Source organism: Perognathus longimembris, chromosome 12 (assembly GCF_023159225.1).
Source record: "Perognathus longimembris pacificus isolate PPM17 chromosome 12, ASM2315922v1, whole genome shotgun sequence".
Lineage (NCBI taxonomy): Eukaryota > Metazoa > Chordata > Mammalia > Rodentia > Heteromyidae > Perognathus > Perognathus longimembris.
Genome location: NC_063172.1, coordinates 16,762,705 through 16,789,064, shown reverse-complemented (window position 1 = coordinate 16,789,064; position 26,360 = coordinate 16,762,705). Strand labels below are relative to the sequence as shown.

The 26,360-nt window shown below is 43.4% G+C and overlaps 1 protein-coding gene across 1 annotated transcript in view; it reads right to left on the bottom strand.

Moving 5' to 3' along the window:
* Nucleotides 1–26,155, bottom strand: part of Ext1 (exostosin glycosyltransferase 1) — a 277,579-nt gene extending 251,424 nt beyond the window's left edge. The window contains exon 1 of the mRNA XM_048359165.1: nucleotides 24,284–26,155. Within this exon, the coding sequence (XP_048215122.1) occupies nucleotides 24,284–25,245 (962 nt within the window). The 5' untranslated portion in view covers nucleotides 25,246–26,155. The remainder of the gene's footprint in view (nucleotides 1–24,283) is intronic.
* Nucleotides 26,156–26,360: the final 205 nt, after the last annotated feature.

Here is a 26,360-nt window from a genome sequence, read left to right as displayed (position 1 = left end):
TGTAAAAATTAGAGGAAACTGTGGTAAATACAGTATCCTCCCAATACGTAATAACACTTAATATCTCAGAGACATTTGAAGTAGTAACCCCAAGTACTATCCCTATGCAATCTACATTACATTGTAATCGTTCATTGAAAGGAAATAGGGTGAGCCTTTGTGGCTCATAAGGGAATTCCCAGTGTTAAGCTAATATTCGTCCAAAGATGTGGAAACGACCTGGTAAAACAATTTCATATTTATATTAACAGAACAAAAACACTTTGGATATCAAGTAGGGATGATCAGAAGACAACTGTATGGGAGTTCTAACCAATTTGTGGGGCTGAGGGCATGGCTTAAGCGGTAGAGCTCTTGCGTAGCCGGCATGAAGCCTTAAAGTTCAATCCCCCCAGGGCTACAAAAACAAGTTCAAATAATAACCGATTTGTAGGGCAATAAGTGTATCTCAGTGACAAATCACTTGCTTAGCATTAAGTGAGACTCTGGGTACAATCTTTAACACCACAAAAATGATAAAGCAAAAAAAAAAAAAGTTAAAGCTTTGGTGACAGATCTCTCCCATGGGAACAATGGGAGGAAGATTGAAGAGAGAGGCCAACCTTCCAAGTAATGAGGTAACTGTGTTTTGCTATTTTATTAATAAGGTCACCTATGCCATAGCTTAAGGGGTGAAGGCAATATTTTGAGTGGCATCAGAAGCTACATCTTAAAGTTATTGTTTCCTCCAGACTTGTGGTATTGAAAGGGTTGTATTGTTATTGTTTGATATGCTTTATGTGGGGACATATGATACGCAGGACCTAGTTGAATGCCATTTTTACAGAAATCATTAGGGAAAACAATTCACTTACTAGACATTCTCTCTCTTGCAAACTTTAATGGGATGAATCTATTACTCAACTGGGAAACAAGAGCCATGTGTTCACATGTGTTACATCTGTGTGCGCGCATGTGCGTGCACACACACGTTCGGCTGCTTGTGCGCATGTGAGACCAAAAAAAAGCAATATTTTTACTGAAATCGTGTTTACAAGAAAAGCTTTATCCATTCTGTACTTTCATAAGTAACCAATTTTGTGTCTCTGTGTATACTCCTTGCTAATCTATTTTAAAGGAACATTTCAAGCACCAGGAAAATAAAAGAATAATATCCCTTAGGCGAATCTGACGTGTAAATAAGGAACGCTATTAAACGCTTAGTGTCTCTGCTCCCTCCATCATAAACACTACAAATAATCTCAGAATCTACTGCTCATCTGCCTCTATTCAATGAGGCTTCCTTTTTTTCTGTAAGGAAGAACACAGCATCACAAGCAAACTGTTAGTCAACCCTCATTCTCTTAATAAAAAATACATAAATAAGAGTTAAGAGATTATCAACTAGATAAAATAGAGAGCAGGAGCTTCATCAACTCTCGTCTTAAGCTATATATTTATTGCCTTTCATTTATATGGCTACTTATAATTTCCACTGCCTAAAATTATTTGAAAGACTATCTTCAAAATTTCTTTGTGCCACCAATATTTTTCTGGAGTTGGGAACCTCTTTCTAAACCATATTAGAAGCAAGAACACAGAAATAATCCATCCTGTCAATTCTGTTCTATTCTAAGCACCTGGCACAACGCTATTGTGTCCAGTGATTTCATATTATGGCCTTCCACACATAAAGGAAATGCTCTGAATCCTAAGGACTAATTGCATATCCACAGACTTCCTCTTTCCACAGAGCTTTTTAATTGGGCACTTTAAGTTGCCAAGTATGTTCAAAAATGGTATTTCAAATAAGCACACCAAGTGACTGCTGATCTAGAATTGGAATATTCAGCTTCCCTCTAGATGCGGAACTAGTGTACTTATTTTAAGCTATTTATTCTGCAGGAGATGACACTATCAAGGGAAAGAGCAAGTGTGTGTCCACTTCATTCAGCTTGGCTTCACAACAATATGTACCCCAGGATTTCAAGGCAAAAGTTAAGGCAAAATAGGTTCAAAATGTAAACTAGAAACCCCTATCAAAATAGAACATGAATACTAAATGTGCCTACTTTTACTTCCTATATGCTGTTAGTTTTGTAATAGAATGGAAACATTCTGTAGGGACTTAAATTTTCAAAAGACTCAGTTATTTTCAATCCTTCCTTCTCCAGTCAAACCTTGTGCTTTGATTCAAGAGAGGAGGGTCGACATCACAGACGAGACTGCAACATCACACAACCACATAAACCTGTCACCATGAAATATGTCGCTGCATGATTCTGCTTCTGCTTCTTTTATTCTTGCAGCAATGGACACACAATCTCAGAAGGTGAATTCACCACTTCAAGGCTCATGCCTGGTGCTAAAGAAAAACAATGAACACAGTCTTGGGAACAGGATCCCCAAGGGGCTGCAGGTACTGCCATCCCATCTGACAGTATATCCACCTTTGAATTAATAATTGTGATACTTCTCACACTGTGCAGTTTTCCCCAGATAAGAATATTCCTCCATTTCTAGGAAGGAGCCCAACCTGAAAATGAAAGCCAATGCTACAAAAACGAAGTGGATTTCTCTCAGTAGATATGCGAAAGCTAATACTGAGTAGATTTCTTTTAGTAGATATGCTAAAGCTAAAACCTTAGCTTTGGATTAAAAGCATAGTTTTTAAGAGAAAAAAATCAGACATTGGCAGAGGTCATTAACCAAGGAGCATAAAGTCTAGAAACCCTTGTAAAACAATATATAAAAGTTTCATATGTGGAAACCAGAATGGTCTGTAGCTTGAAAAATTCAACAACCAACTATAAAGCTGCTTATTTAATTGTGCCAAGGGAAATAAAACTATACCGATTGAGCGGGAAGTAGATATTTTCCTTCAGCCTAATGACAACCTTGAACCACGTACACTCTAACAGAGAAAAAAAAATATATATATATATGTTTAATAACAGTTGGGCACATTCACATAATTGTAAAGCATTTGTTGCTATTGTTATTGTGTATTAATGTACAAAGAGATTCTTTATCCCCTGAGTAGAATTTTTAAAACTGATAGCAACAAGCCCATTCTCAGGCTTATAAAAACAAGCCTTTACAGATAATTATGTTTTATTACTCTTCATTTTATGGGGATTGTGTTATACAAAACAAATACCAGATGCCTATTTGTTTTATTCATTTCAGGGGGGAAAAAAAATCCTACAAGTGCTTCTGCGAATAGAACTGCTTTTAATTAAACACAATACACAATGAGCACATAAAAATTAATACTGTTTGAAGCCAGTAGGTAGAAAGCAAATGTATCAAACAACAACTGCTGAATGCCCCTTCTTTTCTCCACTGGCACTGAGGAAAGAACATTCCTTGAGAACTGAAATCAGCAAGGGATATTTGACTCGATTTGGGGGAAGTAAGGTCAACATTTGTGAAAATATAAAACTGGAGGTAAGGGGGAAAAAAGTCAATGTGTTTTAATGGTAGCTATATTAAAGTAGAACTTGCATGAGATTTTCTTTACAAATCAAGCAGGCCTCTTCTGAGCCATTTGGAAAAAACATGGAGAGCAAATGAGCCCAGTCTATCCATTTTCTATTACACCAGACAAAAAAAAGAGAGAGAGATTTCTGGCATGCCTTCAGACTCAATCTGCAAACCCCACCAAAGATGTGTCAAACTGTGGTTGAAATCTGATTGGTATATCCCCACCCTGAAAAGGAAGGGGAAGTAAGGGAACCCAGAGGAAAAGAATGGTCAAACGAAAACTTGAACGGTTCTTCCTGGCCCTCACAAAACAAATCTTATCTCTTCAACTGTCAGTTCTAATCAGTGAAAACCCAACACATAACAGTTAGCCTTACTAGAGGAAAATGTGGCTCCTTCTCTCCTTTTCTCCCTTGGCTTTTGTTTCCTTCCTTGCTTATGGGAAAATCATACTAAGACCCACTCATAACCCTATCCCTAGACTTAGATATCATCTGGCTAGCTGTGATTTGTACTGCTAGCGTCAGACGGAAAATAAGCAAGACATGTTTGAACTCACTGCATGAAGTAATGTATAAAATAGCCAGGAACTGCATCAGGCAAACCAATTTTCTCCAGGACTATCCATATATTTGTATTTCCTATTTTATTATTTTACTTTATCATTTAGGTTTTTGTTTTTCTTTATGCTTGTATTGAGGCTGGAATTCAGAGCCCAGTGCTCTCACTTGGCCTCTTCCATTGTGGCTGGCACTTTACCACTTGAGAGTTGCCTCCAGCTCTGATATTTTGTCCTTTAATCCAAGATCAGAGTCTTAAGGATTTATCTTTGACCCACAATCCTCAGATCTCAGCCTTCTGAGTAGCTAGGATTATAGGTATTAGCCACCAATTTGTGTGTGTGTGTGTGTGTGTGTGTGTGTGTGTGTGTGTGCACGTGTGCTCACGTACATGCTAGTCCTGAGGTTTAAACTCAGGACTGGGAGTGTCACTAAGCTTTTTTGCTCAAGGCTAGTGATCTAGCACTTGAGTCACGGTGCCACTTCCGGTTTTACAGTGGTTATTTGGAGATAAGAGTCTGGTGGGCTTTGCTGCCCTGGCGGGCTTTGATCCTCATCCTATGATCTCAGTCTCCTGAGTAGCTAGGATTATAGGCGTGAGCCTCTGGCACCCCGCCTGAGCTAGCTTTGAACCGTGATCCACACATCTCTGTCTCCTTAGTAGGATTAGGGGAGTGAGCCATCACTGGCACCTAGATAGCCATTAGTATATCTTTTATCACAGGTATTTAACAGGTCACATCTCCACTTCCACTACCTGCAATTCAAATCTCAGAGTAGTCCTGATTAAAAGAAAGCTTTCATTTCTTCCTTTACATGAAACTATCAGTCTGACTTTCTCGCCTTTTGGCCAAATAGAGAAAAATATATTTTATTTTTATATTTAAAGAAGTAATCTGCTAAGGCTTTTCTAGCCTTTAAAATAAAATTTTCAACATGGATGGACAATTGTGTAAATGGCAGTTGTTAAATACCTCCAACTTCCCTCAAAAAAAAGTTAGGGTATTACCTATTCACCAAGAATTGGAGATTAGGCATTCAGAAAAACTGTAGCCAAGTCAAATGCCACATTTCCAATCAATTGTAATCAAAGAAGCATTTTTTAAAAATCAGTCATCGGGCTTGAACTCTGGGCTGGAGTGCTGTCCCTGAGCTCTTCAGCTCAAGGCTAGCACTCTACCACTTGAGCCAGAGCACCACTCCTAGTTTTCTGGTGGTTAATTGGAGAAAAGAGTCTCACAGACTTTCCTGCCCTGGCTGGCATTGAATCATGATCCTCAGATCTCAGCCTCCTGAGTAGCTAGGATTACAGGCATGAGCCACTCGCACCTGGCTTCAAAGAAGCATTTTTACAACAAAATATCTGATACGTGTTAAAATACAATCAGGGAGAGATCTATAAGGAAAAAGGAACAATGTTTGATATATACATAAGGGATTTTTTAAAAATCACAAGAGCAGGGGCTGGGGATATGGCCTAGTGGCAAGAGTGCTTGCCTAGTATACATGAGGCCCTGGGTTCAATTCCTGAGCACCACATATACAGAAAATGGCCAGAAGTGGCGCTGTGGCTCAAGTGGCAGAGTGCTAGCCTTGAGCAAAAAAGAAGCCAGGGACAGTGCTCAGGCCCTGAGTTCACGGCCCAGGACTAGCCAGAAAAAAAAAATCACAAGAGTATGTACACTATGATCTCATTTTCAAGAAAATAAATAACAAATGCTTAGACAAGAACAATACACTTAACTATCTGGAATGTCTTGGGAAATGCAAAACTTTCTCTAATGTTGAAACTTCATTGACCAGGCTTAAGTGTTACTTGTACAATTTGTATTTCTTAGTCTTTTTGTTCCCCCAAACACCCAACTGTGGTTTATACTGTAACCTTTGGTGGCTCTCTCTTCTTAAGATTTAAATGTGAAGTCAAGCTGCTGATGTGGACTCTTGGGTGCTAAGAAAGCTTGATTTGAATGGCAGTTGAAGGCCTGACATGGGACAAGCAAAATCAGGAGATAGGAAGAGTGAGGGAAGGGGAGTGGGTACCCACACATGCGTGTGCAGACAAAGCTCTCGGAGGAGGAAGGACAGCTAGTGAACGAAGAGTAAGTAAAAGGAAGATGAGCAGAGGGCAAAATGGTGTGACGGGGACAGGAGGAAGGGCACTTAGGAACAGCCACAAGACCTCATAACTGCTAGACTGGACCTTGAAGAAGTAAGTAAAATCCATCCATGGAAGGACTGGCATAGGTGTCAGTGCACTTGACAGAGAAGTAAATTTCAACCTCAGGCTTGCAAGAAAAGACAAAACAGCCTAGGGAACGAACCATGCAAGCAAAACCCAGCCCGTGAAGCCATGTCCCTGATAGATGTTGCCACTGAGTTCCATCTCAATGTACAGGTGACGGCAGTGGAAAAGACTCCAGGAAAGCTGCTAGCGGTGCCACCGGTGATTGGCTGAGCACACAATCTCAGACCATTCATCAGCAAACACAGATAGGACACTGAGCTCTGGTTCCTACAGCAAAGCCTGTCCCTTCCTTGCGGGGAGAGCCAAATCACCAAAGCGATGAGCAAGGGACGTCTGGTGTTGCGGAGTTGTCCTGTAGTTCCACCCCAGATCTCTTCAGTGGGTCCACCATTCGCCCTGCTCTGCTCCCCAAAAGGAAACCAACTTCAAAGTCTATACTATATCTGGTCAACAATGAAGGTCCAAATTAAATAGTAAGAACAGTTCAAGTTCTATCAAGCAGGCTTCTTGGGTATTACTGAGTTATGACCAGGAACCTACTTATAGCTACAAGGACAAAGGCTCACGTTATTTTAAAGCTACAGTTGATCATATGATTGTTGGTAATTCTCTAATTTTACTCCTATTATTTCAAGAGGTTTTTTTTGAAAAAAGTCTCTTCTCAATTTTACTCTTACTTGTCCATATCCCCTTAAAAAAATAAGTTAAAAGAGTTCAATAATATTATTTCCAGTCTTTCTCCACTATCAGATCACCAAGAAAAGATACATATGTGATTACGGTAAATTTCTAATTTTACTCCTATTATCTCAAAGGGGAGAAAAAAGTAAAACTAAACTTATTTTCCCTACTCAGTATCATCCTTAGGTTATAGTTTTTTAATTGAAAAGTTAAATTGGAGTGCTAAAAGTCTTTCTGCATCAACAGATCACCATGAACAAAGGCATTCAGTTGATTAATTGCCTTGATGATCCAGTAAAAGCTGGGCTCTGGGCTAAGTAACAGGGACACAGACTAAAAACAAATACTTGGCAGCTATGGTCTCATGGAATTAAATGACACTAGAGGTTATAAGCAACCTAAGACTTGCCATTCCAAGCCCAAATACAATATAAAGCATGAAACATCCAAATAACTTTGCAATTAAACATATATGGAGGCAAATACTGGAAAAGAAAAGCTTCACAGGTACACTTTTCCACCATGAATCAAGTGCTATCGACTTTGAACTTAATCTTTTTTTGGGGGGGATGGGGGAGAACTGGCACCTCTGGTCTACATTGATGATAGGACAAAGGAAAACAACTAAATAGATGAAAAAGCTTACAATGTCATATTCTCATCTATTTGGGTTATGGAATTTCTACACTGAAGAAAGGCCCAAAAGGGGCTAATCAAATATAATAACCTTTATTAAGCATCTGTTATGCAAACCAATACACTGAGAGGGAGCCATACTCATAAGATCTGGAGAAGAGCAAGCCAGCACCGCCCTTGAAGATATATAAACCAACAGAGATAAAAACCAAATAATTATGCAAAATGGAACGACCCAAGGCTCAAAAAGAGCTGCTAGGGCTAAAGCCCCATGCACACAGCTAGTATTTACTGGGCCTTGACATATGATATAGGACCTATGAAAAACTCTCAAACCCTGCCTACTTGTGCCCCTGAAATTATGCAGGGTGAGAAAACAGAAGAGGGAGGGAAATGCCAGCGCCCTGCACACGAGCTAGAACCAAACTCTGAGATTAACATCTCACCAGCTCAGCTTGGACAGAGAAAAGCTTAATAGAAGCTTCTGCAGATGAGGCTGATGATTAACACAGAATGCCCAGGGCTGGAGTGGAGGGCAAATGGCCTACTGATTTGTGCTCTGCTATCTGAAAAATCACTAGACCATTTTTAAACCCCCGAGGGGAACAGAAATGACAGGCTTCAAATGATAGTTCTTACACCTTGTCCTGAGGAGGAGCAAACTGAGAATGCCAACGTGCCTGGGAATTCTAAGAAATCAGTGTTTCCTACTTCGAAGACATGTCCAAAAAAACCAAAATCCAATTAATGCATCTCATCTAATTAAATGAGCTCACTGGAAGCATAACATAGTATTTATATCATGCTGCGACCGGCTGAATCTGCAGTCAGCTTACTAGAAGAAAGAAAAGACACTCAGAGACCTTGGGAACAAGGAAAGGGGAACCTTACCCCTCAAAAAAAATATATACTCTTTAAAATAGCCCTTTACTTCTGGACATCATAAAATATCCCATCTCATCTCCAGCCTGGGGAATTTTCTCAGGAAAAGAAAAAGATACTTGGGGCTGGGGATATAGCCTAGTGGCAAGAGTGCCTGCCTCGGATACACGAAGCCCTAGGTTCGATTCCCCAGCACCACATATACAGAAAACGGCCAGAAGCGGCGCTGTGGCTCAAGTGGCAGAGTGCTAGCCTTGAGCGGGAAGAAGCCAGGGACAGTGCTCAGGCCCTGAGTCCAAGGCCCAGGACTGGCCAAAAAAAAAAAAAAAGAAAAAGATACTTGATTTTGAATACATGTTCCTTATAAAAATACAAACCTACAATCATTATCATACATAAAACAGATACTCTGTTTTTTAATCCTGAAATAAGCAGTGTTTGGGGGTAAAAGCAGGAAGATAGGACTTTAAGTGAACCACTCCGTTTCTTTTCTTTAAGCAAGTGTATGTTTGTGAATCCTCTATAGGCACCTATGATTTTTAACAAGAACATAATTGTGTTCTAACTTACTTTTTCTTGAACACAGTAATGTTCCAAGAGATATAATTGACCCCCACCACAGCAAAGCCTGCTGTAATGTGGAATCCAGAAGAAATCAGATGACATCTAGACCTAGGTGGTGAAATGGTATTAGAGAAAAGCTCTTACAAGGCATTTGTTCGCAACTGCAGCTGCGTCTCCTGAGAGAAAGAATGAAAATTGAAGTGGAGATGTGTCTGCTCCTGGATCTTTAAACACAGGCTAGAATGTCCTTCCTAGCTTTCACCTTGGCAGCTGCTCCAAGTTTACCAGCAAACGCAGGTGAACACTACAGTTTAAACATAACCTGCAGAAACAGCACCACGGACAATGCCATCCTTCAGAAAAAAGTCATCAGTCTTGAACAGCCATGCAAATCTTGAAAGTAGAAAGTGATTCCATGTTATTGCTTTCCTGGATTGCTAAGTACCCTTGTGTGATGGGATCGCTCACTTAGCTACATGGATTGCTAGAGAATAAAATTGGTTTTATCTTCTCAGTCTCACAGAGGTTGAACTCTGAGTTATTTTGTATGATCTTACCCCGTGTGTGTGCACGTGTGTGTACGTGTGTACACATGCTGGCATTGGGTCTTGAACTCAGGGCCTGGGAGCTCACTGTCCCTTAGTTTTTGCACTCAAGGTTGGCACTCTGCCATTTGAGCCATACCTCTGCTTCGTGTGTTTTGGTGGCTGTTTGGAGAAAAGAGTCTGGTGGACTTCCCTGCCCTGACTGGCTTTGAAATCTCAGCCTCGTAGTTAGCTAGGGTTACAGGTGTGAGCCTCCAGCACCTGGCTGAGTGATCCCACCTCTCTACCACAGTTTTAATGCTTTGTACAGAGGCAGGAATAAGATGGATGTATTGCTTCCCTTCTTCCAAACTAATAGAAAGAATACTTTCGTGAAAGGAGAGAGGTTTTTATTTTTCTTGGGGTGAGGACACAAAATTGTATTAATGACTTGAGCTCTTGACTGAACCACTTCCGGAAAATGAAAATCTAAGTGTATTTTGGCAACTGTTCCAACAGGTGGTTGGAAATCTGGGCACTTGCCAAACCACCAGGAGCTTCTCTGTGACTGGCAAGCTCCTATATCATATTACACCCTACAGTTACAATGAGTTGTAAACAGATAGGTCAAATGAAAGAAAAGAAATTAGCGCAGTGACAAACACACAAATGAAAAGTCTGAAATTATGAGAGTGGAATGTGGTTTAATGGAACAGGCAGATTCATGATGAGAGTACAGGGTTGGTTATAGTTTCCTCAGCAGCAAACCCTATGCTAAGCATGTGGCAAGTATGTCTACCCACGTAATCCTCACAATAACAACCCTAGGAAGTAGGACCTAGTATGATTCCCAGAAACACAAAAAAAGAGAAGTTGTTCCAGTTTTCAGTGACAGAGCCACCACTGGAATGCAGAATCTGTATGTTTAACCTCCCCAGCTGGAAGTCTAGAGACATGGGCCACATTTCCAATTCCACACAACCAGCTACATGACCTTGGGCAAGCTGCCTAATTTCCCTGGATCTCCACTGCTTCATCTACACTATCTGAAACACACACTGGATATTAAGATCAGTTCCACAATCTGTTATTTTATTTATTCATTCATTTGTTCATTCATTCATTCATTGAGACAGACCTACTACGTAGACCAGGCTGACCACAAACTCAAAGTTCTCCTACCTCAGCTTCCCAAATGGCTAGGATTACGATGTATACAAGCCGTCTTCCAGCTCTTCTCTCTAAGCAACACGAATGGGTCCAAGTATTCAAGGTGATTTGACACCCGTCCCTAAGAGCGAATACAGCATACAGAAAGAGACATACACATACATACATACATACATACACATATATATTACACACACGCAAACACACACGTACAGGTGATAGTCATGAGCTTACAGATCTCTATGCAGAAACACCAAAGGAGGGAAATTAGGGCCCAACAAAGCTCCAACCCTCACTAGATTATCAACTATCAGTCTATTTTTAGATAACCCAACTCCGTAGATTACCAGCTCATTTCTTTTAAGGATACTCATTTCTTAGATTATTTCAACAATATATTTTGGCCTTTAATTCTTTTTTTTTAACCCTCTTTTAATCCCTACCTGAGCTATACCTTAGACTAAGCAAAGTCTAAAATAATCACAGAAAATACTACTCCCATCTTTAACTATACTAAACACTGCAATACTAAATTTTATCTTATAAAATACTGCTTTAAAAAAAAGCATGAAATATAACTCTACTGTTCAAAATACAAAAAAGTATTATATATTTCCATTCTGAATCAATAAAAGATGACTGCCCTACATTTACAGATTTGCAATATTACGCTTGCATACTTAAAAATGCAGTCATCATAAAAAGTATTGCTTAAAGGTAGCTTTTTTGAATGTGATATGAATTTTAAAGGAGCACATAGCATAGAAGAAATGCTGTTTTCAGGAAAAATTTCTTTTCTGCCTCTCAGAAAAGCCAAAGCCTACCTATATAAGATTCTCTTAGACTAGATTTTCAGATTGCTTCAGATATACAGACTTAAGAATAATTTTGGAAAACAGACTTTCCAACCTTTGGGCCAACATAAAACATAAGTCATACTTCATTGTGTCAGATGATTGTTACCAGATCTGAATCAATTTTTAAGATGTACTACAAAGTTAAGTAATTGTAATACAGTATCTCATCCATTTTATCTATGAACCCAGAGTTCTGTAATACTAGATCCCAGATGATGCCACAAGATGTTATAGGCCAGCCAGGAAATATTAAATGTCAGAGTGGAGGCCACAAGGAGAAAGAAAATTGTACACTTTCCTTTTGCTAGTTTCTCCCTTTGCTTCTTAATTAAATGATAAACCCCAGGACAAATTCATTAGAAGCTTGATAGCTCTATTAAGCACTATGTTTCCATAAGCTCTGAGACAGATTCAGCGTTAGGTAGCAGGATGTGCTTATAACATGAGCAGGAGAAAAAAAGAAAAAGAAAAACAAGCATAAACTACAGGTTGATTTAACCTTTTGGGAGGAAAAAAAAAGTGCAATAAAAGGTGGGGAGAGTACCAATATGAAGAGACTGTTAAAAATCAAATGACGAAAGAAAACCTGCAGCTGAGAGCTAGATGACCATGCTTTGTGAGGCCAGCCTGGGCAGAAAAAGTCTGAGAGACTCTTTCTCTAAAAAACTTCTCCAACCAAAATGCAGCGCTGACTGGAAGCACCATGATTATCTGCTTAGTACAATTTAAAGGGGGAAGGTGGGGGGGGATAGTTAGAAAACTACTAGTAGTTAAATGAATGGAAATCCACAGGGGGTATTAAATGTTCTAAGAAAGAGTCTAAGAAAACTTGGTCTGGTGGGAGCCATCAAGGAAGTGGTGACGCTGGGGGAAGGAAGATGGAACTGGTGTCAGCTTTCCAGGAAGAGGGAAGAGGCTGTATGGGGAAAGCGAACAGGAGAGGCCTGTGGCTATGCCATGTGGATAGGGATGGGGATGGAGGGGGGGATGGAGAAGAGAGGTTAAAGATGAGGATGGGGATGGCAGGCAGGCACAGCTGGACCAACTTCCAAGATAACATGTGAACTGATGATGAAAAAACTCCAAGGCACATCCAAGCAGAATAGCGGTGTGATCATATTTTCCAACAGTGACACTACAGAGAGTTCCACTCATCTGTCAGAGGGCTGGAACGTACATAGGAAACATGAAGTCCATTCCACACCTCCATCCGAGACAGAATAGACTAGGGAAAATGAGGCATGGTAAATGGCTGGCAGCAATCCAAAATAACTTAAGCTTACAGCAAATGCTGGAAATATCCATTCATCTACTTCCTGTAAGATTGAGGGACCAATGCCATTTTAGGGGAAAATAAGGCAGGACAGATGAGGGAAATCAGGCATGGTGCACTTACAGCAAATACAGGAGATATTCATTCATCTACTTCCTTTAAGCTTAAGGGGCTCATGTCATTTTAGGTGAAAATGAAGCAGGACAAATTGAGGAAAATAAAGCCTGGTGAAGGTAACTCAGAAACATGGTATTTAGAAACACTGAAGCACTATCTTTGCTTCCAAGAGAGACAATGAATGCATTCCTTCCAGAGAGATGCATTTCTCACCCCAAGAATTAACATTTGCTCAGCAGGATGTATGTCCCTTTCTGAGAGTCCTCCCCAAAGTAACTAAAGGTTGGACCCAAAATACAAACAACCAAAATGGCAAGCAAAAGCCAGGAACTAGGAAAAGTGTTCCTAGCTCCTAGCACGAGAATGATAGAGAGCAAAGATAAACTCCTGTCTTTTCCTATCTTTAAGTCAGATGCTCTTGCCTCTTACCCTGTAAATACCTCTGACAGCCAAAGGGCCCAGGGTCTCTCTTCTAGAGCACCCACACTCAGCGAAATGTCTCTGCTTTTTTTGTTTTTTTGTCTGCTTTTTTGCCCACTGGCCTGCTTACTTCCGGCCAAGTTTGCTTACCATTGTGACTTGTCCAGAAGTTCTTATCTGGGGATCAAAGTCAAAGACCCTAAGTGAAGAGTCCCTATGTCTAAAGGGAAACCTCAGTACCCTTCACCTGCATCCATCAGTTCACCTACACATCCATCAGTTCCCATCTTGAGCCTGGGTAGCCAAAGAAGCTGGTGGCATGTGCCTCCACAATTCCCCCTTCCCCAAGCCCCAAAGTCCACAGGGACCCACGTTATGCTGTCAGGCTGCAAGACACAGGGGACCTCTCCTCACTATGACTGTGCCCAAGGATATTGTGGACACTGGTCAATCAAGAGCAGCAAGTACTACCAGCTCCAGGACAACAGCACAATATGCATGTACATGCCTCCCAGATCAGGAAACCAGAGTCAGCCACGCATACCAAAAGCCTAGTGCGATCCCAAAGGACACCTTTGGCCAACGTGCTACAGTTGGTAGCCAAGTTCTAAAATGAAAAGCTTTTTCTTTCGTGTTTGGGGGAATAAGGGTGGGAAAGAGACGTGGGAAGGGGTGCGTACACTGTGGCTTGAACTCAGGGCCTAGCCCTCTCACTTGGCTTTTTCACTCAAGGTTGGCCCTCAACCACTTGAGCCATGCCTCCACTTCCTGCATTTCTGTTGCTTAACTGAAAATAAATAAAGCCCAGGGTCAACAGTAAGTGACGCTGTCGCTCTTCAGATTTACAGAAGGTCTTACTGGGGACCAGGCAAGACACTCGGTGCTGGGACTCAGAGACAAGCAAGCCTGAAGAACTCGGAGAACACACTCCTGGGCACTGGGCCAGCTGTTCTTAAACTGCCATGCGTCTTTACTTTTTCTGGGCATTACACTTTATAACTTCCTGGCCCACTTCCTTCTGTTTGGGCTGCCAGCTGTCCCCTTTTCCCAGATCTGTCTGGAGGAATCGTGCTCTCCTCTTTAAAAATCACTGCTTCTCATCTACTACTATCAACTACAATGGCAGATTACCAAAGTGGTTAGGATTATCTCTCAAGGAAACTTGATTAAATAAAGTCTAGGTGAGAAGCTGCAGTAATTCTCCATAAAACAGTGCTACGGTTGTGGGTGAGCATGTGATCTCGTAAACACCAGGGCCAGCTGTTCCAGAGCAGCAGGTATTGACCTGAAGATGTGGCTCAGAGGCAGAGAGCCTGGAAAGTAAGAGGCTCTGAGTTCAAACCCCAGAACTATCAAACAAACCAAAAAAAAAAAAGCACTAAGAAGACCCAGTAGTAAATAGACAGCCTCTGTTGCAGTCCTAAATGTTTTGTGGTTGGGCAGACTACTTTTAAACACTCTGCCTCAGTTTCTTTGTCCACAAAATGGAGAAAAAATAAGTATCTTCCTGCTAGATGGGCATAAAGACTAAAGATACTAATACCCAGGGCTTGATACATCATCAATAAACAAGTATTCATTGCTGTGCTATCATCAACATTGAATGGGTGGAAATACCTAAGTGCCAACAGGATATGGTTTCATCTGCACATGCCACACAGCCAACTTCCCCTAACCACAATACCCTGTTCCAGGAATCAACTCTAGGCTGTTCGTTATAAAAGCATGCCCACCTATTATTAAATCAAGAATGGCCATATAAAGGAGTGGGGGTATGGTCCAAGCGGTAGAGAACTTGCCTAGCAAGTACTAGGCCCTGAGTTCAAGCTCCAGTACTACCAAGGGAGGGGAAAAAAAGGTTACCATGACAAAGCAGTCCTTTCACACTGATCTGATATGATGTGGCCCCCACACACCCACAACATGGCCTGATATGAACGGCTGGTCCCTGAAGAAGCAATGATCACTAGAAAAAGCAGTCAAACAGATTTCCTTTGGAGCTTCAGGGAACATTGGTCTCATGTGTGGGACACACAGAGGGACAGAGGTGCTGGCCACAGTAGGGACAAATGAGCCTACCCAGGTATCATATTAGGGCCTCAGAAGTTCCTTTACTGCCCCACGTGGTCTTACAATAAGTCTTGTGATTTAAAGTGACCTGATTTCTTGTGTGTGTGTGTGTACGTGTAGGTGAGTGTGTAGGTGTGTGTGTGTCTCTGTCTGTGTGTGTGTACAAGCCCTGAGGCTTGAACTCAGGGCCTGGGCACTGTCCCTGAGCTCTTTTGCTCAAGGGTAGCACTCTACCACCTGAGCCACAGTGCCACTTCTGGCTGTTTCCGAGTACTTTACTGGAGATGAGTCTCCAGGACTTTCCTGCCAGGACTGGCTTTGAACCGAAATCCTCAGACCTCAGCCTCCTGGGTAGCTAGGTTTATATGTGTGAGCCACCAGCACACAGCCTGATTTCTTTTTCTTTTTTCTTCACTGTCACTGAATGGCTCGCTGAAAGCAGATTAGGAAAGCTACTGAGTAGCTCACTTCCATCCATACAAGATTTCCCTCCAAATGTCATCTTAAGCTGGTAAGGGTGTAAAAGTGAGTGGGAAAGAGGTAACCTGTATGCTTACATCTGGAATCAAGGAAGTCCTTGACACACCCTCCCCCCAAAACCACCCTCTACCTGCCCCCATCTTCACCTCTGGCACTTAGAATCTCCAAGATGAGTTATTTCTGGAGCAGTTATTTCCTTAAAAACAGCCAGGTTGTGAAACTAAGAGAAACTCCAAGGTTGATTAGAAAATGACAGGAAGATGGTTTTAAATGACAACACCGCCCTGCAGGGCACATTAGCATTTACAAGGTACATTTACACACACTCCATCGCTTTTGATCCCCTTTAATAACCCAGTGAGGCCGGTAGCTTCCTCTCCATAAGGAGGAGGAAACTGAGACTGAGAGAATCTTTGTGACCTCCAAGGTCTTGGGACCCAGGCTCTCCCTTCTCAAAGGCTTCATAAAGATAACCACAGAAACATAAAGGGATGTACATGCATACAATTCTCTCAATGCTATTAAAAGCAGTGCAACAAGAAAGAAGGAAAGGAGAGGGAGGGGTGGGGAGGGGAGGGGAGGGGAGGGAAGGAGGGAGGGAGGAAGGAAGGAAGGAAGGAAGGAAGGAAGGGAGGGAGGGAGGGAGGGAGGGAGGAAGGAAGGAAGGAAGGAAGGAAGGAAGGAAGGAAGGAAGGAAGGAAGGAAGGAAGGAAAGAAGGAAGGCTGGCTAGTTTTGAAAACAACTAAATATAAGCTGTTGGTTCCCTTTTTTTCTGTTGGCATTTTGTTTATTTTGCTTTGCCTTGCTTTGTTTTGTGTGCCAGTACTGGGGCTTGATCTCTGGGCCTACCACTTTCACTCAGCTTTCTCTATCATGGCTGGTGCTGTACCACTTGAGCCATCCCGACAGGCTTTTGGCAGGTGAATTGGGAAGATACAAGTCTCTGTCAGATTAGTCAGCACAGACTGACTTTAAACTAGGATCCTCAACTCTCAGCTTTCCGGGTAGCTAAACCTATAGGTGTGAGTCACCAACACCCAGCTTTTGCCTGGTTTTTAAGTCCCTTAGAATTGTGTACTTATACCTAGAGGCCTTACTTACAGGTGAAAAGATCCGGAGTCAACAAAGAAAAACCACGGAGAAAACCAGAGTGATGCCCTGATTAACTGATAAGCAGCAGCTAGGAGAACAGCACCTCCCAGGTAAGCCTGCAGACTGAAATTCCAGCAAAGTGGTGGTGTGCACTGTGCTCAGAGAAAGCAAAGTCTGGGGCTGCCCACTCAGTGAGAGCCCAAGGAAGCTTCTGGCTAGAGCAGAAACAAAACTTCAAAGGGAACCAGAGAAGTAGAGCTTCAAAGACCCCCTGCAGGACCAATTAACACCTACAAATGTTTATCTAAGCAGTCATTTAATGATGGCTACTTCCCTAAATGGGTGCTCAGCTTCACCTCAAAAACAGCTAGGGCCTCAGTGGGATTGGGATGGGGGTGGGGATAAGAGCTGAGAGCAAGGAAGTTCTTTGTTGTTTTCTTAAGAGAAAGACTTAAATCAAGAAGCAAAGGTTCATAATAAGAGAATCCTTATTTCTAATTTTTAAAAAGAGATGGGATACAAATGTCTAAGAAAGTAAGCTGTACATGAATTAGAAGAACATCATGTCTTAAAAGTCCTATTTTCAAAGGCTATCAGTAGGATAGAAAAACAGTCTTGGAAACTGTTAAGAAAAACAACTATTGCAACTTTACCGAAAGTCTGATTTCAACTACATAAAACCAACAGACTAAAAGATCTGGCAAGCCAACTGGGGGCTGGATTTGCTCGGTATAGTAGCTAGCTAGTAGTCCTTCTAACACATGGGTAAATAGCACAAACAAGGAAGAAAACTGTGTTGATTTCATTAATATATCTATCCAAGGTATTTAGATATGCAATGATACAAACATAGGTATGATGTGCTAGAGTAGACTAAATGCATTTTATCTTTGGAAACAATATACCCATAATTCTATAGAGTTTAACACTTCCTGGCTTACAATGGGATTAGAAATGAAATTTAATTGCATATTCATATTTTCTGTACCTTCCCAATGTCCCAGAAAGACAGTTTGACAACTTTTTATGGCCTTTGTAAGCACCTTTTCAGTGTATGTACGCTGAGGAAGGCCCAGGTCTGCAAAGCAAAGCACATACTCTAGCCCTAAGCTAAGCCAGCAGCTCTCCTTTTTTTTTTTTTTTTTTTGCCAGTTCTGGGTCTTAAACTCAGGGCCTGGCCACTGTCCCTGCTAGCACTCTATCACTTAGAGCCACAGCGCCACTTCCAGCTTTTTCTGCCCAAGTGGTACTGAGGAATCTAACCCAGGGCTTCATGCATGCTAGGCAAGCACTGTAACACTAAGCCACATTCCTAGCCCAGCTCTGCCTTTCTTTCAGGAGCTTCAAAATCTGAATCATCCAGTGGAGCTTCTATTTCTATGGTGTTAAGACCATTATCCACCTTGGGGCCACCTGTTCTCCTCTCAGAGGTTCATGCACCACTGCAAAGGGAAAACCTGCAAGGGAGCTATATAGGAGGGCAAAGGTCATTTAGAACTGTTGCAGGAAACAACATAAAGCAGAACCCACCCAGTCCACAAGTTGCCCAGTTTCTTGAAGGGGTAGAGTTCAAGCTTAAATGTTACAACTAGGGGCCATCTTTAGCATATTTTAGTTAAAGCCTTTGCGAAACATATTTATAAAGCAAAGCAATACTTTAAAAAAAAAAAAGGAGAAGATTAAAGAAAGATTAAACTGAGCTCACGCCTGTAATCCTAACTACTCAGGAGGCTGAGATCTGAGGATCATGGTTCAAAGCCAGCCTGGACAGGAAAATCCCTGAAGCTCTTATCACCAATTAACTACCAGAAAACCAGAAGTGGACTGTAACTCAAAGTGGTAGAGCACTGGCTTTGAGTGAAAAGGCTCAGAGACAGCCTCCAGGCCCTGAGTTCAAGCTCCATGACCAAAATAATAAACAAAAACAAAGATTAGACACACAAACACATGAACTTGTTTTAAACTAGCATGTTAACAGGTGGAAATGTTGACTCTTCTGTTGAAAGAAAGGAAGGACTTTGGGATCTGAGGTCCTGCATAGGGCACCATCCACTCAACTGAGGTGACCCTGAAGCTTTATCCTCCACAGCCTACATTCTCCTCTGTAAAATGGATACGGCCCAGGCGGCTGCTGCAGGGTGTAAATGAGCTAAGAAAGGTGAGGTTAAGTAACTGGCACTCAATAAATCTTTCAGTCTGGAAAGAGGCTCCATTTGGAACTCTGTCAAGGTCAAGGAGCTCAAAAGGACAGGGGAATGGGAACTTCCACATTCTAGAAGGAGGACTGCAGAATGCAAAGGCCACTTCACCTCCTGTGGCTTGTTCTTAATAGACCATGCCACCGAGAGCATTCCAGCACCAACAGCCTGCTGGAGGGAAGAGACAGAGAGCTGGGAGGCAGAGAACATGGACTGTAGTGCAAGGGCAACCATTTACAATCCAGGTAATGGGAGACAAAGCATGCCAATGGTCTGAGAAACACCAAGCAAGAAGACTGTGAACAAAGCAGCCAAGCCTTTTCAAGCCCATATTGCTTCAGCCTCAAGGTCACTATTGACAGGGGCTTCCACACTGAGCAATGGGGAAGAAGTCACATCCCTGACACTCTTTCCCTTACAGAACCATAGCCATAGCCAGGAACTGGTGGCTCACTCCTGTAATCTTAGCTACTCAGGAGGCTGAGATCTGAGAATCACGGGTTGAAGCCAGCTGGGTCAGGAAAGTTTGGGAGGCTCTTATCCACAAACCTGAAAACCAGAAATGGAGCTATGGCTCATAAAAAGCTCAGAGACAGTGCCCAGGCCTGAGTTCAAGCCCCATGGCCTGCCATAAAAAAAAAAAAAAAAAAAAAAAGAATAGCCACCCAAATGTGTGAGGTCTCCCTTTTGGTCAATTCTGTGCCATCCTGTTGCTGTAACAGTCAGTGAACAAAAGTGGCCTCCTAGTGGCAAGGCCAGCCCAAGCCTTAGGAGCAAGCCATTATTTGTAGGGAAAATCCTACAGACCCCTACATTCCAACACATTTGAGTAGCACATTACACCTCAACCTATGATCAGAGATTTCTGTATATGAAGCTTTGGGTTATCATGGGAAAACATACATTTAGAGAAGTGAAAACCGAGAACAGAGAGAAGTAGAGAACTAGTGATGTACTTACCCACTTTATAATTTTGTGCCGGGCAGGATCTACCTTGATTTGAATCTGTATTTTAGAAAGGCTTTATTTAGTGTTGGCCGACAGATAGTGGGGGGCTGGGAGGTGCTAATAATTTACATTTGAAGCCTAGGCATCGCTATACCCACCTTTCATTTGAGAAGAGGAAAACAACGAGCTAAGGTTCACTCCTGGATGACAAACTTGTCAGAGTGTTTGGGAATAGAATTTAGGAAACTTGGGAAAGGAAAAGAAAATAATTTATGTTATCTGTCTTGGGCATGTATTCTTTTTTCCTGTAAAGGCAACTGAATACAAATCTAAGGATGCCTTAAACGGTGGGGGGGAGGGTGCACCGGCCCTCAAAACTATGACAAACTGTGCTTATGGGCATTAGCCCTTAAAAGAATACAACAACTGTGTCTGTGCATATCTGTGTGTGCTTCCAAGTGTGTCAAAGATTTCCAATGTTCTGAAAGATCCCCAGGAGAAATCTCATAAGGAACATCACAAGCTGGGATTTCCTCCCAGAGGCTGGCCAGTTTTCAAGGGTGTCACTGGAAATGAGCAGATAAAGGAGAAATCCAAAAGGCCTCACTGTAAGGTTACTCCTGATGCCAGATTTCAGACTGGACACTGTTAAATATTCCATCCCTCCATTCCACACCTGTGAAACAATGATGCCAGAAGCAGAGGGGTTACCCATCTTTAGATACCAAGACTGTAGGGTACAGGAAAAGGAGATGCCCAACCACAACCTGCCTGCGCCCAGGGGATCTGTGTAAAACCGATCATCACTGCTTCCTCAGAGGTGTCAAAGACAGCCTCATCCTCGCATTTCCTGCTATTCCTTCTATTTCATATAGCCAAACTTAACAGTTCATAATGATGCCCTCAGAAGGGATTTAAACCGTGAAGTTTAAGCAAAAATTCAGTAATTCTGTAAGGATGAATAAGCTTAGGGAATGAAAAACAAAATTTCTCTAAGGCCTCATTACAAATCATCTCATCACGACACCAACTTATTTTAGCGAGTGTCATCTACATCTGTTAGAATATGTAACTGATGAAAATTAATTATGAGTGTCATAAAAATAGATGTTTTAATATCATCCTGAAAGTCTGGGTCAAAATTTATAGAAGAAATTCACTTTGCTCTAGTGCAAGACAGAAGAACTTTCATTCATCCCACATGTCTCTTCTAGCCTCTGCAGTCGTATCTAATTTTTACACAACTGCAGGTGTAACACACAAGCCCTGGACCTTCAGGACTAAACCTCCAATATCACATGTCATTAACACCAGCGATTTGCTGTGGATAAATGTGAGCATATATGATAGTATCTTAACTTGGGCACACAGTCATAAAATTCCAATCTAATTACCATATCCCCTGAGTCCAAAGCGAACTTCTATGTGGTTGTCTGTGGGAACAAATTAAATTGAAGTCTTTTCATAGGCACTTGTTAATAAAGATGAGAAGTAGATGAAAACTGATTGTGTTTTTACAAGCCATTACCAAATGAATGCTTGGGACAGCCAAAAAGCATCCTAGAAGTCCATTCCACAGAAGGGTAGACCAGAATCAACTCACAGGTGTTGCACGGACCACATCTATAGATTGACTTTGGTGTCCTATCCTCTCTAGCTAAAGCTCTGGAGAGATCAGCAGTGGAGCAGAGGAGTTTGACCTCTCCACCCCACCCTACCCACACATGACAGCTCCAGAAAGCTTGGGATGTGCATTACTGACAAGTAATGTTCCACAGCACAATACACATTTGGCTGGCATGATTACTTGCACATTTCCAACTTAACTTCAACTCCATGTGGTCCAAAATCAAAAGCTAAAGGCATCATTGTGTGTAAGCCCCATTTTTCAAGAAGAAAATTTTCTGACTGTCCAAGAAGTGAGTTTAAACTCTAGATGTTCCAGGCCAGTGAATACAAATGTCCAGTCCAAGTAAGCCAGGTTAAGGTGGGGAGGTGTGCAAAAGAAGAACTTCAAGAGAAGCTCAGAGCAACATTGCCTAATAAATCTCAGCTTCCCTTTAATTGTTACTTTCCAAAGAGACAAAATCCTGAGGTCTTGACCCCTGGTAGTTTCTACACCTAAATCAAAACAAGGGTGCAAAGCGTGTCAGATTTCTTGGCCCAATCACTGAGAGTTCAATAATGAGTTCAATTTAATTAGCAAAAATTAAAATTGCAAGGAAACCAATCCTATCTTCACTGTTGACAGCAGGAAATGTTGGGATTTAAAATTTACTTTGCAAATAGAAGGGAAGGAAGATATGACTGGTTTATTGGAGTGAAGGTGCTTCCCACAGAAATCCTTATGTCAAGTATTCTAAAGTGAAATCTCAGCTCCTACTATCTCAGAAGAATGAAGAACACCATGATCTTCCTGATAATTTTAGTGTGATCGCCTGAGAACTCACTGAAAGGTTAGGCTGCTTCCACCATCCATCCACCAGACAAAGAAATTCCTGAAAGGTTGTAAACCATTTTTTTCTTCTTACAAGCACCCACAGGAACACGCAAATGTATAAACAGAGCAGCTCCTCACTAACTGTAGTTGAAGTTTCTTTCGTGAGAAAATTTTAACCCATTGCAATTGCACCCCAACATTCCCATACAGTAGCCCCCGGAATAAGAGTAAAATACAGACTGTGGATGAATCCTAGCCTCCGGCTGGCTCTTCTTATCCTTAAAAAGCAAAAGGTGTTGGGGGTTTCCAAGTAGAATCTGAGTACTTGATACTTCTTCCTTTGCTTTCTATGATCAATTCTAGGACTTTAATTTCCCTCCTGGTCCCTCCCACAGAGGTCTGGGTGTCTGAGAAAAGCCACAGACAACAATCAAACCTTTCATTTCAGGGCTTCTTTCCCACCCTACCCCTTCCCATTTCAATCAGGTTAGTGAAGCAACACCCCCCCCCCCATTCTGCATTTCATGAATCAATTGCAAAATCTGCCAACCTCTGCCAGTTCCTCTTACACACTCAGCTGAGAGGTTTCCCTTCCTTCCCTGGGTAGCACAAGGCTGCTCTGGTTTTTATCTGGCGTTACGTGGAAATGCACTGTAAGAACTCACTAGATCTCACAGCCAGATGGAAGTGGAAGTGTCTGGGGCACCAAGCCCCTCTATCAGGAAACTGAGCTGCCAAGCTAGGGTTAAAGCAGATTTGTGAAGTCTAGCTTTGCCCCCAAGTCCAGTGTGTCAGTGACTGTCACTGTGAAGGAAAAACTGGAGTAAAAAGGGCTACAAAGTAACTGCATCAGTTACTTAGCAACAGAACAAAACTAGCCACACCACCAAGGCCAGGAGGCAACTCACACCCATTCAAAGAGTAACAGTCCTCAATTTATATGCAAATAGATAAAGACAAAGAGGAAAGGGAAATCTAAATTAGCAAGAAAAGTTTACAGCCTAAGAGCCTGAGGCCCAGATTTTAAAGTTCCAAAGGGGGGGGAGGGCAACAGGACACACAGGAATGAATGAATGAATGAATGAATGCAGGCATGCAAGGTCTCAGGCTATACCAAACCTATAGTCAGCCTGTATAAAAGTTAATACCCCAAGGGAGGAGGAGACGGGCACACTAGTTAAAACACTGCTCACTTAAACCCTTCCTCAGCTACCAAGAATCTAAAGCTTACAGGAGGAAAACGGAGGCTGGGAAAGTCCAGGGAGCAGAGGTACCCATGCTTAGAATAGCCAACAAAGCACCACTCTAGAAGAGAAGATCTGTAGGCTGGAGGGTTGAAATCAGAGCCTCCCAGGGTCTCAGAACCCAGAAACCACCTCTGGTACCCCAGGCCAAAGCACAGTTTCCAAACTTGGATCAGAACTCTGCTCTTAACCGAAGACAGACACACACGGCCTTGAAGGTTTTCTAAGCCCAGACCTACTTGGCTCAGGAAAGTGCTCTGGGCTTTTCAGTTTGCCTAAGGAGCTCCAACACCACACTTGAACCCGGTGGGCACAGAAGAGGGTCACAAGAGGCAAGACAAGCACAGAAAGTTGTGTCCTGACCCCCACCACCCACCCAACTCACACCTGGCCCCAGGCCCCCCGCAACCACTTACTTCTCATACTCCGTGTTGTCCCGGTCACAGCGAGAATCCTTGTGCTTTTGCCAGTCTTTGCCATGCTTGCAGGTGGTGAGGAGCAAGACGTCCTCTCCGTTATGGACGTGATATAAGGCATTCCTGGTGTCTGATCCTATCCCTGTCAGGTATCTCTTCCCCTTGAATACCAGCATGTACTTCCTGAGAGGAGGGATGGTGTTAAACTTCAAGAACCCCCTCTCCCCTCCTGTCCTGGGATGATCCTTAGAAAAGAGGGGAATAGAAACATCAAAGTTGGGTCGGAAGTTTTCAGTACTGATGCTGGCTTTGGCCAGCATCGCCTGGCCGATGTCAAACCCCACGTCCTCGGTGTAGTCGGGCCAAGTGCCGGAATATAAATTAAAAATCAAATGATTCCTACCATTGTTCCACAAGTGGAGACTCTGCACTTTGGATCTCAAATTGTGCACGTACTGAGGTGACAATTGGTCTCTGTCTAAAGTATCCAGACTCAGGACAAAGAGGCACGCCTGGCTGGGGTCCGAGGTGTAGAACCTGGAGCCCTCGATGGCCGCTAGAATGTTTTGGTAACTTTCGGCGATTTTCTCCCCTTTCTGCTGCGGGTAGACGTAGACTTTGAAGCCGTTTTTCTTGCAAAGGGTGAAATCGAAGCAGGACTCCATGCGGCACTTCTTGCCTTTGTAGATGCTCGAGTTGGCGTCTCGCTTCTGCCGGGGGGAGATGTGCACGCTGAAATCCTCGGGGTCCGGCTGATCCCAAGGAAAGAAGGGGCGCAGAGCGTCCGGGAAGCGGGGCCAGAAACGATCCGGACTGGGTTGGTGCAAGCCATTCCGACCGCTGTGCTCTTCTCTCCGGCTGTGGCTCCGCGATGCCCTAAACTGCAAGCCTCCGAAATAAAACAAAAGGGCGAGACAAGAGCCAGCTGAGAGCAGGATGAAATAGCGTTTTTTGGCCTGCATGTGTCCTGCCTGGGTCAAGAGAATCGTAAATAAACACACGAAGCACCCAAGTTTCCCAATCAACACTTTCAGCTCCAGTCCGCCATCTTCCCGCCGGTAAAGACTTCAAACTCTCCGCTCCCACCTTCTCTGGATGCCTTTCCCCAAGCCGTGGACTGATCCAGCGCATGTGGGCGATTTCTTTAACTTTCTCCCCTTCGGTCTTTCATCTTCGGGTTGCACAATGCGATGCACGGGAGCGAGGAGAGGAGAGGAGAGAGGAGGGCGAGCGAGCGAGCGCAGGGCTAAGATTTCGCACCCAGGGCGTGCGAGCAGCGGACTGTAATTTTCGTGCATGCAACAAGACGGAGGGGGGGGGAGAAAGGAGAGAAAGAAAGAAAGAAAGGGATGGGGGTGGGAAGGAGAGGAGAGGGGGGAATAAAGCTCCCGATACCCAATCAATGGCTAGTCGAAGTGATTGCCTTGCCTCTCCGACACCTCTCCAGCAACGTGGAAAACGAGCCCCGGGAAAAGCAACTTCAACTCATCCACACTCCCGTGCAAAAGCGAGCACGCCGGTTCCAACAAGTCAGCCGAAGCCCGGGTGCAGCAGCAGCCGGCTTAGTGTGTCTTGCAGCTGGGGCGCCGTAGCCTCACAAATCCCTGCATCTCTCTCTCTCTCTCTCTCTTTATTCCCTTCCGCAGCGGCTCCGACTCCGGCGGTGTTTACTCTGCGCTCTCCGGCTCGCCGGGGCCGGCCCCCCGGGCCCGAGTCGGCGGCAGCGGCGGCGGTGGCGGCGGCGGCGGCGCTGGGTGGCGGCGAAGGCGGCGCGTCCTCCCCGCGGGCAGTGCCGGCCCCGAGCGAGCAGAGCGGAGCCGAGCCAGCGAGCGGCGCTCCGCAGGCCCCGCGCGCGCGCGATCGCTGCCGACCGACCGCCGCGTTGGGTCGCCGCCGAATGTTACCCGGTTCTGAATGTTACACTTACACATTCCATTCCCGACACGACAGCGCTGACCTCATCCATCCACGCAGCCCGCGCTGCCATTGGCTGAGCGTCACGTCCGGGGTGGGCGGTGCTTCCGCTGCGCCCATTCATAACCCCCCGGACTCGGAGGCCCAGGCGCCGGCGCGGCGC